The 15,769-nt window shown below is 43.4% G+C and overlaps 1 protein-coding gene across 10 annotated transcripts in view; it reads right to left on the bottom strand.

Moving 5' to 3' along the window:
• SH3BP2 (SH3 domain binding protein 2) overlaps positions 1-15,769 on the bottom strand; it is a 142,629-nt gene that overhangs the window by 14,257 nt on the left and 112,603 nt on the right. For 7 of the 10 annotated variants that reach the window (XM_056554987.1, XM_056554988.1, XM_056554985.1 and 4 more), the window contains 4 exons: positions 11,276-11,415; positions 4,925-5,027; positions 3,164-3,281; positions 2,306-2,376 (listed from right to left, as the gene is read on the bottom strand). In XM_056554987.1, the coding sequence (XP_056410962.1) occupies positions 2,306-2,376; positions 3,164-3,281; positions 4,925-5,027; positions 11,276-11,411 (428 nt within the window). In that variant the 5' untranslated portion in view covers positions 11,412-11,415. Of the gene's footprint in view, positions 1-2,305; positions 2,377-3,163; positions 3,282-4,554; positions 4,694-4,924; positions 5,028-8,375; positions 8,492-11,275; positions 11,416-11,513; positions 11,647-15,769 lie in introns of those variants that run through there. The other 3 variants (XM_056554986.1, XM_056554991.1, XM_056554992.1) reach the window with 3 other exon arrangements.

The raw sequence follows: 15,769 nt of genomic DNA, 5'->3' as shown, positions 1-15,769 counted from the left end.
ATGGCTATACTGATGGCTATAGATGGCTATACTGATGGCTATTGATGGCTATACTGATGGCTATTGATGGCTATACTGATGGCTATTGATGGCTATTGATGGCTATACCGATGGCTATTGATGGCTATACTGATGGCTATTGATGGCTATACTGATGGCTATTGATGGCTATACTGATGGCTATTGATGGCTATACTGATGGCTATTGATGGCTATAGATGGCTATACTGATGGCTATTGATGGCTATACTGATGGCTATACTGATGGCTATTGATGGCTATTGATGGCTATTGATGGCTATACTGATGGCTATTGATGGTTATACTGATGGCTATAGATGGCTATACTGATGGTTATTGATGGCTATACTGATGGCTATTGATGGCTATACTGATGGCTATTGATGGCTATTGATGGCTATACTGATGGCTATTGATGGCTATACTGTTGGCTATTGATGGCTATACTGATGGCTATTGATGGCTATACTGATGGCTATTGATGGCTATTGATAGCTATACTGGTGGCTATTGATGGCTATACTGTTGGCTATTGATGGCTATACTGATGGCTATACTGATGGCTATGCAGATGGCTATTGATGGCTATACTGATGGCTATTGATGGCTATACTGATGGCTATTGATGGCTATACTGATGGCTATACTGATGGCTATTGATGGCTATACTGATGGCTATTGATGGCTATACTGATGGCTATACTGATGGCTATTGATGGCTATACTGATGGCTATTGATGGCTATACTGTTGGCTATTGATGGCTATACTGATGGCTATTGATGGCTATACTGATGGCTATTGATGGCTATACTGATGGCTATTGATGGCTATACTTGTGGTTGGTGGCAATCTGATTCCTGGAACACTATCCATGTAGCTTTATCTGGTACTGCAGCTTGATTGAACTGGGCAGTTACCATACTCAGCCACACACATAGATGGCGCTGTGTCAGGTACTGTAGTAAACCACAAGATCACAGTGTTCTGATGGTGGCATAGGCTAAGGATAGATCAATCTTACTCCCCCCTCCCCCCCCCCAAAAAAAACCAAAAAACTTTAAAAGGGTATTCTGCGCAATCCAACTTATCCACAGTACAGGGGATAAGTGTCTGATCTAGAGGTTGGAGCCAATGCAACTTACTCTACAAGGCCTGGCTGAACTGTAGTGACGGCCCAATCAGCCAATCATTGGCTCAGACAGGACCCCATCTCTACTAGTGATTGACTGATAGGGCTGACACCCTTCTCGGATCATGGGGGCTGGAGATGCTACACGAACTAGTGAGTAACCAGGCACCGTAAAGAAGGTGGGGGGAGGGGGGTGTAGTCTTTGGATTCAAACCCCCCTCGATCAGACACTCGATCCAGTTAATAGAATATAAGTGCTCCCCAGAATACCCCTTTAAAGGGGTACTCCGGTGGAAAACTTTTTATTTTTATTTTTTTTAAATCAGCTGGTGCCAGAAAGATAAACAGATTTGTAAATTACTTCTATTACAAAATCTTAATCCTTCCAGTACTTATTAGCTGCTGAATACTACAGAGGAAATTCTTTTCTTTTTGGAACACAGTGCTCTCTGCTGACATCCCGAGCACAGTGCTCTCTGCTGACATCTCTGTCCATTTAAGGAACTGCTCCAGAGCAGCATATGTTTTCTATGGTGATTTTCTCCTACTCTGGACAGTTCCTAAAATGGACAGAGATGTCAGCAGAGAGCACTGTGCTCGTGATTCAGCATAGAGCTCTGTGTTCCGAAAAGAAAATAATTCCCTCTGTAGTATTCAGCAGCTAATAAGTACTGGAAGGATTAAGATTTTTTTATAGATTAAGTAATTTACAAATCTGTTTGACTTTCTGGCACCAGTTGATTTAAAAAAAAAAAAAAAATATATATATATATATAACGTTTTCCACCGGAGTGCACCTTTAAGACCTGTTTATGCAAAGTAGTTACCTATTAGCAGTTGTTGATTTTCTGCCCAAATTGCTATAAAGTATTGTTTAAAAAGACTATTCCCATCTTAGACATTTCTGACATATCCACACTTCATTGGCTGGGAACTCCAATAGAAGTAAATGGAAAGAGATATGCAAGCACAGCCCCTCTCCATTTACATTGGCTGTTTCAAACACAGGATGGGGGTTGGAAGGTCCCCGCTTTGGAGATAGGTGCAGGTCCCAGAGTATCCTCTGCGTTCGTCATAAATGTCTGTAAAAGTTGGGAATACCCCTTTAAGTCTGCATCAACCCAACTAAGAGTAGGAGATGGAGAAGTAATACCTTAGATCTGTGATAGCCTCCTTCTTCTCATGGTAGTGGTCAATCTCTTTCCTTAGAGCTAGCATCCATTTCTAAAAAGAGAAATGTTGACTAGAGGTTAACTAGATGAGTTTTTCGCATTCTCTTGAGATTTTCCATATGTCAAATTAACACAACATAAACGAGATATAGGTGGGTGGGCCTCAGTCAAGAGCTTCTTAAAGGAGTACTCCGCTGCTCAGCGTTTGGAACAAACTGTTCCGAACACTGGGGCCGGCTTCGGGAGCTTGTGATGTCATAGCCCCGCCCCCTCATGTGGATAGGGGGTAACAATTTATGTACCGGAGTACTCCGCTGCTCAGCGTTTGGAAAACTGTTCCGGCGTCGGGAGCTTGCGACTTCATAGCCCCGCCGCTCATGTTGTCACGCCCGCCCCCCTCAATGCTAGTCTATGGGAGGGGGCGTGACGGCCGTCACGCCCCCTCCCATAGACTAGCATTGAGGGGAAGGGGCGTGACAACATGAGTGGCGGGGCTATGAAGTCACAAGCTCCCGACGCCGGAACAGTTTTCCAAACGCTGAGCAGCGGAGTACTCCGGTACATAAATTGTTACCCCCTATCCACAGGATCAGACACTTATCCCCTATCCTGTGAATAGGGGATAAGAACTTAGATAGCGGAGTTCCCCTTTAAAGGACTATGCAGTGTATCATCTGGCAAGTCATACAGATATAGTCAGAAGATAACATTGGATTGGACACCCACCAATTAACCATTTCTATCACTGAACATCTGACATAATATTCTAGACAGAGGTCAATATCCACTTTTGAATGTAATAGAGAAAGTAAGCGTGCCATGCGTTCCATCCCTCATACCTTTCGCTCCTCTTCGGATGCGGCAGAAAAGTACCATGTACGATGCTTTTTGCTGATATGGACCATCTTGAAGGGGAATACATTGTTAGATGTTGTCTCCTCCGCTGCTCGCATTACCCTGATGAATACAAATATGGACATTTATCAACGGGTTTAGTCAGGTTTCCTTTACTATAATTGTCGCAAAATTGTCGCAACTGCGACTACGCGATTTTTCGTGCGACATTTTGACTGGAAAGCGAGAAAAGCAAGTTTTCCAAAAATTAACTAGGTAGTAATAATTTTAAAATGGACTACGGGTAGTCAGGTATTTATTAACTGCAACAGTCGCAACTGCGCAAAAAAAAGTCGCAACAGGGTTAAAAATTGACTTAATTTACTCCAGCTCAAACATGGAGCAGAAAAAGCTACTACCAAAGTAATAAAGGAAAAATTGCTTACGTGAAAGAAAATGATCAACAGGCTGAAAGCAGTTGATAAATACGTCGCACATAAGCAAAAAAAATAGTAAGGAAAAAATTACTAAAAAAAAGAAGACATAAGCAAACACTGATAAATGTCCCTCAAAAAGTTTTGATCCCTCATAATCACATCCAGCCATATTATTCTTGAAAGAACTTATCATAGAGGGGGAGATTTATCACAACCTGTGCAGAGGAAAACTTGCGCAGTTGCCCATAGCAACCAATCAGATCGTTTCTTTCATTTTGCAGAGGCCTTGTTAAAAATGAAAGAAGCGATCTGATTGGTTGCTATGGGCAACTGGGCAAGTTTTCCTCTGCACAGGTTTTGATAAATCTCCCCCAGAAACCTTTGCGCTTCCGTAGAAACCCTGTATAGCCACCGGCTTTCTCTTTTTTTCTGTATGTTTGTAAGTATATAACTGATCGGACTACACAAGGTTTTGTTTGTATCATGGGGACATACATTGGTCTGGCCCATTATTTCCCAACAGGGAGCCTCCAGCCGTTGCAAAACTATTTGCAAAGTTGCTTGATGTTTTATTTTAGATGACAAGAAGCAATAAGAATGATTTGTTATTAGTTGTAGATGTAGCCTGTATTTGTTACACTTCACGCACCGGCCGTGAGCGCAGAGTCCCTGTGTCCCCATCTGCCGGTGGGGCTGGGATTCGCATCGCGGGACACGTCCCAGCCAGTCACTCATCATGCTCCACTGCCGCCTCCTCCCCTGTGTCTCAGCTCCGGCGCGCGCGTCCCCGTCTCCTAGGGTGCGCGCCGGAGCTCTGAAATTTAAAGGGCCAGTATGCCCATGATTACTGTCACACCTGTCACTACATTATAAACTTCCTGCACATCCCCCACTTCCCTGCCAGATCTTCAGTGTCAATAGCCTGAGATTAAGCGACCCTTATAGCCTCTTAGCCTTACCCGTGTATCCAGACCTTCCGCTACGTTATTAGACTCCGCACATTTGCCGCCTGCCTTGACCTTCTTCTACATTTGGCTACGCTACTGCCTTATCCTTCGGTACCTCGCCTTGCCCAGCTACCTGTGTGGTCGAGTCATGTCGGGGGTAGCGACCTGGGTGTCGCCTGCCGCAGCAAGCCCATCCTGCCTTGCAGCGGGCTCTGGTGAAGACCAGCGGCACCTTGGACTCCGCTCCCCGATACAGTTCTAGTCATTAGCCACACAGGTAGAGGATCCACATCCAGCTCCGTTACAGTATTTATCATTATTATTCTTCCATATGAGCCAAATGACAGTTAATAGTTTTTACTAGAACATCTTAGCTACTAACCTGTTGTATCCGTTTAGTGAGAAGGCGCCTTGAGAAGTGGCTGAGGTGCTCGATTTGAAGTAGTACACACATCCCTTATGTATGATAACATATCTGAGGGGCCCTAAAAAAGGATAAAAATAACATCAAATTTGCAGCAGTTAAAAGAACAAACAACCTGTCGTCACAGCAAAGGGATTTTGTTTTAGAAACAGCACTACAGTTGTCCATGGGTTATGCTTGTGACTATAACTCTATAACCTATGCTATGTTTAAAGGGGTACTCCGGTGGAAATCAATTTTTTTTTTTTACATCAACTGGTGCCAGAAATTAAACAGATTTGTAAATTCCTTCAATTTAAAAATCTTAATCCTTCCAGGACTAATCAGCTGCTGTATACAACATAGGAAGTTGTGTAGCTCTTTTCTGTCTGACCACAGTGCTCTCTGCTGACACCTCTGTCCATGTCAGGAAATTGTTTTCCAGAAGAGTACCCCTTTAAGGTCATACACTGCTAAAACATGCCCTGACTCTTCAACCTAAGTGGTCACTGAAGTTACAGTCTGTATCCTGGTCCAGGGCTGAATTCACATTTCAGGATTTAGAGCTGAAATCTCCCAGCATGCCTTTCTGGCTCAATATTTGCACAAAGGTAACTATGATGATTTTCTGTTTTTACTCCAGGCAATGTTCACTAATCTGACAAAGGAAAAGCTGGAAAACTGTATTACTGGAGCTCGGATAAGACTTAGTTCACACTGCATGAAAACGTTTCATGCAAATTAATGTAATGTATCATGTAATGTTTACATCTAACAGATTCCTCTGATGTCTGCTGTCATATAGTGGCATCCATTCCAATACGAATATCATGATATACAGTGTGTGTATGTGTGTGTGTGTGTGTGTGTATATATATATATATATATATATATATATATATATATATATATATAATTTTTTTAATTATTAATTAACTAATTATTTTTTTCTGCATGCCTCTCTGTGGGATAGTGCAGTTGACTGTGCCATTCCATAGAGCGAAGAAGGCTAGGTTCAGACTACGGAATTTCCGCCTGCAATTCCTCTTTGAAATTGGAGGTGGAAATTCTGCTTGCTAAAATGTATAGTGTAGTGAATGGGTTTCCGTTCACAAATTCACACTTCAGAATTTGTGAAGCGGAATTTGTGAACGGAAAATCCGCTTGGAAATTTCCGCCTGAAGAATGGGGTTGCTCTTTCTTCAGGCGGAAATACTCGCGGAACACATTGCAGTCTATTGGAGACTGCAGTGTCCGCACGGTCCTAGCGCCGACTGATTCAGTCAGCGCTGGCCGCACTCGGAATCTCCAGGCGGAAATTTTCTGCCTGGAGATTCCGTAGTCTGAACCTAGCCTAAAGATAACCCCTGACGTATACCACTTGAATGGAAGTGACACTCTTTTAGGCCTCTGTTGGGTAATTGGTGTCTGTAACACAGTATGAAAACAGCGTAAGCTGTAAGACTACATTCACACTATCCAAATCTCCAGGTCCTGCCAAAATCCATCTGTGCTAGGACCACGCAGACCTGTGCCCTCACTATTGATGGAAATAGAGTCCGTGCAGAATTCTGCCCATAGAATGAACATGAAGGTCCGGGGTTCGAAAATTCTGAAATATGAATGGGTAAAAAAAAAAAAAAAAACATTCGCACCAACGCAGCGGAATTTCTGAGCAAAATTCCGCTCAGAAATTCTGTAGTGTGATTAAAGCCTAAGGGTAAATCCAGGCGACAAGTCCTGGGAAAAAAGTGTAGGAACTCCTGCTGTGTTCCTGCAGTGGAAAAAGTGCAGGAACTCAGTTCCCATGTGTTCCTGCTGGACTTGAGCCCTGCGTATATCTCACAGCAAGCTTGTCAATTGCATTTATTACCAACAAGAAACAAAATTGCAAATGCTGCTCTGGAGCATAACACAGATATTTTTGTGTAGATTATATGGACAATGGATACTGTGAACTACAGATCGAAGTGAGCAAACTTCTTTATGTCATGAAAAAAAATCCTTGAGCGTTTTTCTTATGCGATGTAACCTACTTTAGAAAACATATTAGGAATAGAGAGGTCAGACACCTCCGCCGCTTCTGCACGGTTTGTGGGCACAACCAGACAGGGGACTTCCAACCTGACAGAGCTGCTAATCAGATAACCACAGTGAGTAGGTTACTGTAAAGTGACTCTACCATCACTTTTCGGATGTCCTCTTCCGAACCTGCCACCTCCGTGATTTATATTTGGAGGATTTACAGATAACTATCAGTGGAACATGAGTGTAGAAGAGTGTTTCCCAATCAGGGTGCCTCCAGCTGTTGCAAAACTACAACTCCCAGCATGCCTGGACAGCCTTTGGCTGTCCTGGCATGCTAGGAGTTGTAGTTTTGCAACAGCTGGAGGCACCCTGATTGGGAAACCCTGGTAGAGAAGGTTGCATGTCATGGAGCTGACTGGGTTTTAGACATTTCCTCGCTCATTTCATAGAACTGTTTTTATGATACAGAGCTCCAAATGTCCCCTATAGACATAGGCCCAGATTTATCAATCTGTCCGAGACAAAAAGGTGTCTGAATTTTATCTATGCATGGGATTTTGGAGCAATGTATCAGAAAAATAAAGCCCTGGCCACTATTAAATGAAATGAAGTAATTAAAGGGGTACTCCGTTGGAAAACTTTCCTTTATTTATTTTTAAATCAACTGGTGCCAGAAAGTTAAACAGATTTGTAAATTACTTCTATTAAAAAAATCTTAATCCTTCCAGTACTTCTTAGCTACTGAATACTACAGAGGAAATTCTTTTCATTTTGGAACACAGTGCTCTCTGCTGACAGTGCTCTCTGCTGTCCTTTTTAAGAACTGTCCAGAGTAGGAGAAAATTCCCATCGCAAACATATGCTGCTCTGGACAGTTCCTAAAGTGGACAGAGATGTCAGCAGAGAGCACTGTGCTCGTGATGTCAGCAGAGAGCTCTGTGTTCCAAAAAGAAAAGAATTTCCTCTGTAGTATTCAGCAGCTAATATGTACTGGAAGGATTAAGAATTTTTAATAGAAGTCATTTACAAATCTGTTTAACTTTCTGGCACCAGTTGATTAAAAACAAAATAAATAAATAAATAAAGTTTTCCACCAGAGGACCCCTTTAATCAGCACAGAGTATAGGACCTAAAAAATGACCTAGTATTAAAAAGTTGGACATTTCGACCCCTTTGCATTCCTATATGTCAGTGTTTCCCAACCAGGGTGCCTCCAGCTGTTTCAAAACTACAACTCCCAGCATGCCCGGACAGCCGTTGGCTGTCCGGGCATGCTGGGAGTTGTAGTTTTGCAACAACTTTAGGCACCCTGATTAGGAAACACTGCTCTATGTATATATGCTGCACCTTTCCATACAAATATAGTTATTAAAACTGTAATTTGTGGTGCTTTACAGGTTACCTGCAGCTTAGTATTCGTGTTCATGCTAACAAGGAGATTAGCTATAGGTAAAATGTAGATGCAAAATGAGATGCTGCAGCCGGAACTAAAATCCCCCTGTCTGCTGCGAATGTCGGTGTTAGCAAGTGATGACCACATAGACATGTGGTTTGTCTAGAGAATGTCACAAGACGTCCTTACTGGCAGGCCCAAACCGCTGTTCCATTTTAACTAAGAAAATCTTCTACACGTATAATGGTGAAACGAAACACAATGTTAGATAGTTTGTAACCCCTATTTCGGTGGGATCGCCAAAACTGTCTAATGTGTATGGCAACCAGGGTGCCTCCAGCTGCTGCAAAACGACAACTCCCAGCATGCCCGGACAGCCGTTGGCTGTCCGGGCATGCTGGGAATTGTAGTTTTGCAACAAATGTCTTAAGTACATACAAGTCTGTGATGCTGGGAGTTGTAGTTTTGCAACAAATGGGCATGCTGGGAGTTGTAGTTTACTAATGTTAGTTATTTTTGCCGACACAAAAGACGGTGCATGCACAAATTTTTGGTCCGGCAAATTTTTTTTTTGATAAGTCTCCCCCTAGGTGTTTAGTGTTGCTCTCTGTCCTTCTGTAGGCCTTGGTGAGAACTGTAATCTGTCATCAGATCCGCCTACCTCTAATAATAATGAGATGTTTCTGCACATTGTGTTCTAGTCTATACAGCAAAGCTGACAAGTGAACTGCAGATAACCGGAAAATATTTAACTGTGTGTTGTAGTGATCTTTGTGAGAACTGCTATATTTTCAGAATTCTTTTTTTCTATATGAACAATACAGTGCCAAACATATATTTATAATACAAACCTGATTGAAACAATGGAAAGAAAACTGAAAAACTATAAGGCCTTAAAGGGGTACTCCGCTGCTCAGCGTTTGGTACAAACTGTTCCGAATGATGGAGCCAGCGCCGGGAGCTCATGACGTCATAGCCCGCCCCCTCATGACATCACACCCCGCCCCCCCCAATGCAAGTCTATGGGAGGGGGCGTGACGACTGTCACGCCCCCTCCCATAGACATGCATTGAGGGGGCGGGGTGTGACATCATAAGGGGGCCGGGGCTATGACGTTAGGAGCTCCCGGCGCCGGCTCCAGTGTTCGGAACAGTTTGTTCCAAATGCTGAGCGGCGGCGTACCCCTTTAAAAAATGATAACAGTATAAGAAAATAACAGCCTGCATTCCGTATTGCAGTGTTTGCCAAGTGTTTATGAATCATAATTTCTAAAACACACAAAGCTGTGGCAAAGCCCTACAAAAATAAACATATATTTGTACAGGGCCAGTAAAGCTGGATCATAAAACAAAGGAACAATACAACTATTAAAAAAAAAAAAAGTCCTGGAAGGTGTTCCTGATACTGAGCAAACATTCATAATGTTAAAGGGATTTTCCGGGATTAAAGTAGTTATGTGGCATTAGATACAAAGAATCTCCTTTTCCCCTAAACAGTGCCACTATTGTCCAGGTTTGGTATTGCAGCCTATGCCCCTTTAAAGGAGTAATTCAAGATTAGAAAAACAGCCACCAAATCTGTCCTCAGTTTGTAAGTGATACTGCAGCTTTGTTCCATTGGAGCCAAGTTGTAATACCATACACAACCAGAGGACAAATGTGGCGCTGTATCTCTATTCCTTGACAAGGGTGTTATCAAGTGAATCACCTTCATATGTTTTTGAGGTGTAAGTCCTACCATGGACTCATTGGGGTCCAGCTTAATGTATCACCTTTTAACATTTCACTTTAATATGCAAGGGCTTTTACAAGTAATATCTGGGGCCTGAAACCTTAAAGGGGTACTCCGCCCCTGGCATGTTATCCCCTATCCAAAGGATAGGTGATAAGATGTTAGATCGCGGCGGTCCCGCTGCTGGGGACCCCGGGGATCGCCGCTGCGGCACCCCGCCATCATTACTGCACGGAGCGAGTTCGCTCTGTGCGTAATGACGGGCGATACAGGGGCCGGAGCAGCGTGACGTCATGGCTCCGCCCCTCATGACATCACGGCCTGTCCTCTTAATGCAAGTCTATGGCAGGGGGCGTGACGACCGCCACGCCCCCTCCAATAGACTTGTATTGACGGGGGCGGGCCGTGACGTCACGAGGGGTGGAGCCGTGACATAACGATGCTCCGGCCCCTCTATTGCCCGTCATTACGTGCAGAGCGATCTCGCTCTATGCAGTAATGATAGTGGGGTGCTGCAGCAGCGATCCCCGGGGTCCCCAGCAGCGGGACCCCGGCGATCTGACATCTTATCCCCTATCCTTTGGATAGGGGATAAGATGTCTAGGGGCGGAGTACCCCTTTAAGGGGGGTGCAAAAGCCCCTCTACTACATAAGACACCAGTATTTACAATGAGCTTTGAAAGCCCTGCATCAAATTTTGCATTGGATCCTAGAATCAAAAGTTTTATGTTTTTTTATTTTATTTTTTTATATTTTGTTAATATGTCTAAGGTGAATTTGTGCTCGATTAAAGGGGTATTCCAGGAAAAAACTTTTTTTTATATATCAACTGTTGCCAGAAAGTTAAACAGATTTGTGAATTACTTCTATTAAAAAATCTTAATCCTTAATCCTAATGCTATGGGGATTTTCTTCTAAACTGGGTGGTTCCCAAGACAGGTGTCATCAGAGAGCACTTAGACAGAAAAGAACAACTCAACTTCAGAAGCTCATAAGTACTGAAAGGATTAAGATTTTTTTTTAATAGAAGTCATTTACAAATCTGTTTAACTTTCTGGAGCCGGTTGATATATAAAAAAAAGTTTTTTCCTGGAATACCCCTTTAAAGAAGGAACATTACCCAGACACATTTTCACTATATATATATATATATATATATATATATGTTAGTAACTTACACTTAAAGAGCTGCAGTTGTTTTCCTCCTCTCTTGTGCAGGTATCCTGCGCTGGTGACTCCCCCTGGCATCGTCAGTAGGTTCTGGGCACCGATGGCCTTCATGGGTATGGGCCAGCTGACTTCTCCAGATGCCATATTTCTGTAAGACACAGATTGAATTATTAGTCTTCACGAATCCTAATACAAGGTCATTTCTTTTAGCTCTAAGTAGTAAAGTCAGGTTTTTTCCAAACCTACCCGGCCAAACATATTAGTTTCTTGTTTATTGTCCAGATACCTGCCGAAACTGATTGTACAGAATTGCATGAGCAGCAGTCATAGTCTCCCCGGGTTCAGTAATACAGAGCACTCTGGTTACTCAGCTTAGAATGAATGTTGTAACCTTCACCCTTATACTGTGGCAAATTGCCAATGCAAAACGTCCGGGCGCAGGGCATTTACTAATAACAGAGGGATGTACCCTTGCCAGTAGTTTCCTTGTAGAAGAACCAGGTAATCATTTTTTTAAAGTTAACCTCTTCTACCCAAATCCTTAGCTAAATCCCCTGTTATCCATTAACTACTATTTCTAATAACTGTCACAAATATTACCGTATATACTCGAGTATAAGCCGAGTTTTTCAGCAAGGTTTTTCGTGCTGAAAACGCCCCCCTCCTCGGCTTATACTCGAGTGAACAAAAAACTTTCTGGCCTGTCAATCCCTTCTCAGTGGTCTTCAACCTGTGGACCTCCAGATGTTGCAAAACTACAATTCCCAGCATGCCCGGACAGCCAATGGCTGTCCGGGCATGCTGGGAGTTGTAGTTTTGCAACATCTGAAGGTCCGCAGGTTGAGGACCACTGAGAAGGGATTGACAGGCGGTGATGATGAAGGGGGGGGGGATGATGACGGGGGTGTTAATGTCGGGGGTCTGGATGATGACAGGCGGTGATGATGACGGGGTGATGATGACTGGGGGTGATGATGACTGGGGGTGATGATGACGGGGGTGATAATGACAGGGTGAGGATGACAGGGGGATGATGACGGGGTGATGATGACGGGGGTGTTAATGACGGGGGTCTGGATGATGACAGGCGGGGATGATGACATGGGGGGGATGATGTATTTCCCACCCTAGGCTTATAGTCGAGTCAATAACTTTTCCTGGGTTTTTGGGGGGAAATTAGGGGCCTCGGCTTATATTCGGGACGGCTTATACTCGAGTATATAAGGTAACTTTTATTTATTTATTTTTTTTTTTTTTGTAACCTCTGAATAGCTTTAACCTAACACTGGCAAGTCCACTACCAACACTTTTGCAACCATTTTTATTTCTTGAATGCATCTACAAAAAAGCAACTTTTGTATTTATATATATATATATATATATATATATATATATATATATATACATATGGATATAGTGGTCTGCCACATTTTTTAAGTCCAGGGCTATTAGATTGAACGGGGTCCGTGACAATCCAATCGCAGATATCATTTGCCATAGGAAAAAAGGAAGAAAAAAAATGGAGCACTCACCATGGCACTCTTTGCTGTATACTTTAATTCAAACGGATAGGCATACAATCGACACCTTTGTGCAGAGTGCAGAGCAGATACAGCAGGAGAGTGCACCTGAGCGACAGCCGCTGTTTCACGCCCACTGGCGTGAAACAGCGGCTGTCGCTCAGGTGCACTCTCCTACTGTATCAACTCTGCACACTCTGCACGTAAAATGGTAAATGATTGCATGAAGCTGAAAGCCAAGAAAAACCAAGAAAAACTCAACACTCCTCACCTTTAACTAACTGACTGAATCAGTATAAACCCGTTATTAACGTGTGCAGGGCCGGGTATCATCTATTTTGCTAAAATTGTTTTCCAATCATGAATATGTCGGCAGGCGGATTTGAGCTTATGTGACAGAGGCACAAAACGCGACGTGAATGCGCCCTAAGTTGCATTTTTCCCTTTACTAATGCAGCTTATAAAACTTTATTTACTAAACAGAACAATTCTTTGTCTTGTTGAGTGCAGGACCCATAATTACATTTAATGATGAACTTTGCCTGAACTTTGAACTTTCTACAATACTGGATTATCATCATGCATATTAATAGACGGCGGCATGAAGCAAAGACCTAACCTCACTGAGCTGCTATTATCTCCGTCAATCGGCTCCCTGTCCACTTACTTGTTTATTTCAATGAAAGAAGATTCTGTAAAGAGTCTAGGAAAAAAAATGCTTGGGAAGAATTTCTTTCCACGTCAGATTTATTTACATGATTCATTAAAGGAGCTCCAAGCCATTATGTAAATTTCTCTAAAAATTTTTTGAAAAAAATAAGATTAAGTCTCTATTGCTATATGAAGACACTAAAAGGCCATTTTACATGTGCAGATTATTGGAATGGACATTCCTAGGAACATTTGTTCTGGACATCAGCCGTCAATGGAGAACATTCTTGTTTGCCATTTATACGGCCAAGGAAATCTTTGTTACCAGCCACACATTGCCCTGTGTGAACGGAATGTGTAAGTGATAATGATGAATTTAAAGGGCCACATCAATGATCCAGTGATCGATTGATTGAGCCCTGTGAACCATTAAAGGGGTACTCCGGTGAAAAAGATTTTTTTCATATCAACTGGCTCCAGAAAGTTAAACAGATTTGTAAATTACTTCTATTAAAAAAAAAAAAATCTTAATCCTTCCAGTACTTATCAGCTGCTGGAGTTAAGTTGTTCTTTTCTGTCTGACAACAGTGCTGTCTGCTGACACCTCTGTCTGTCACAGGAACTGTCCAGAGCAGAAGAGGTTTTCTAGGGGGATTTGCTCCTACTCTCCTGTAGTCCGCACACAATTCCGGCGTAAGAATGAACATGTTCATTCTTTCGTCGGATCAGTTTCAACAGCGAAATTTTGCTCCAGCGCCACTGAAATTCCGTAGTGTGAATGGGTCTGCGAAAGCCCCATTCACACCAATGTTAAAGGAGTACTCCGGAGCTTACCTTTTATGGGGGAATTGGAGCATGAGGTATAACATTCTAATATACTCCCGTTTTCCATATGGTCTTCTTCCCGGTCTTCTCCTCGCTTTTCTCTCTGGCCGGAAGCTGGGTCTTTTGATGACGCTCGACCTGTATTTCTTCTTGATCCGCCGCCATCTTTGCCCGGTAAATCATCGCTCCCATGAGTCACTGCGGGCTGCGCCGGTCTCCCCGCCCAGAGTCAGCTACTCCCCCAAAGTTAATTTATTCTGCGCATGTGCAGTACTACGCAAATAGCGTAAGGCTAACGCTAGGCTCCTATCGCTGCCTACGTTAGCCCTACGCTATTTGCGTAGTGCTGCGGCATTCTTGTGATACCGCTAGTGCAGTGTTTCCCAACCAGGGTGCCTGCAGCTGTTGCGAAACTACAACTTCCAGCGTGCCAAGACAGCCGAAGGCTGGAGGCACCCTGGTTGGGAAACACTGCGCTAGTGGGCACATGGATCAGTGGGCTAGTGGGCACATGGATGGGTGGATCAGTGGGCTAGTGGGCACATTGATCAGTGGGCTAGTGGGCACATGGATGGGTGGATCAGTGGGCTAGTGGGCACATTGATCAGTGGGCTAGTGGGCACATGGATGGGTGGATCAGTGGGCTTGTGGGCACATGGAGAGGGCTGATGAGCTGGGAGGGGGAGGATGGGAGGAGATAACCACAAGGGAAGGAGCTGTGGGCGACACTTTATTATAATTTATTATAATTTCCTGGGGGTGGGGGGGGGGGGGCAGCAGCTAACAGGAAGCTGGCGCAGGGAGTCATGGGAAATGTAGTCTTTTTGACATGGCTGCTTACTGCTACAGGTGGCAATTACAAGAGAATGGCAGGGCCAAATTTGACAAATAAGGTATCATTGGAAAGGTCCTTGAAAGAGCTATCAGATGAGGTAAACTTTTTTTTTTAAGTACCAGCGCTCCGGAGTACTCCTTTAAGGAATTCTCACAGCAGAATTTGTGAGCGCAGTTCCACACGCAATCTCGAAAGCGAAAATGCCACTGTGTTCTTGTTTGAAAACTTCAAACATCTGTACTCTGACAGCAAGCAGAGATCTTAAATGTGGCAAGGCATTGAAGCAGAAAGTTTGCTGAAGTTCCTTGTTTACCTAAAACTGGAAAACCCCTTTGATGTCATTTGTAATAATTTGCATATGTTACATGCCATTGCTGAATATGAACAGGGCCGTAACAATAGGGAGCGCAGAGGTTGTGTTTGCACTTTACCGTAACCTGACAAGACTAGAAGATTTCTCTGTCTCATATGAGGAGTACAATACTATAAATAATACCTGCTAGGGCCTGGCGATATACCTGTTAATACCGAATACCAAAATTTTTGTGCTGCACGATATGAATTTTAACCCATACCACAATACCGGTTTGGCCCCTCCCCCTCAGGAATGAATGTATTATCAGTCCAGCGCTGCGCTGTCCCCACATCGCGTAACTAATCCTATGTGACCT

Source organism: Hyla sarda, chromosome 1 (genome assembly GCF_029499605.1).
Source record: "Hyla sarda isolate aHylSar1 chromosome 1, aHylSar1.hap1, whole genome shotgun sequence".
NCBI classification, from domain to species: Eukaryota; Metazoa; Chordata; class Amphibia; order Anura; family Hylidae; genus Hyla; species Hyla sarda.
Note: the sequence above shows the minus strand (reverse complement) of the source record. Positions and strands in the feature narration are given on the sequence as shown.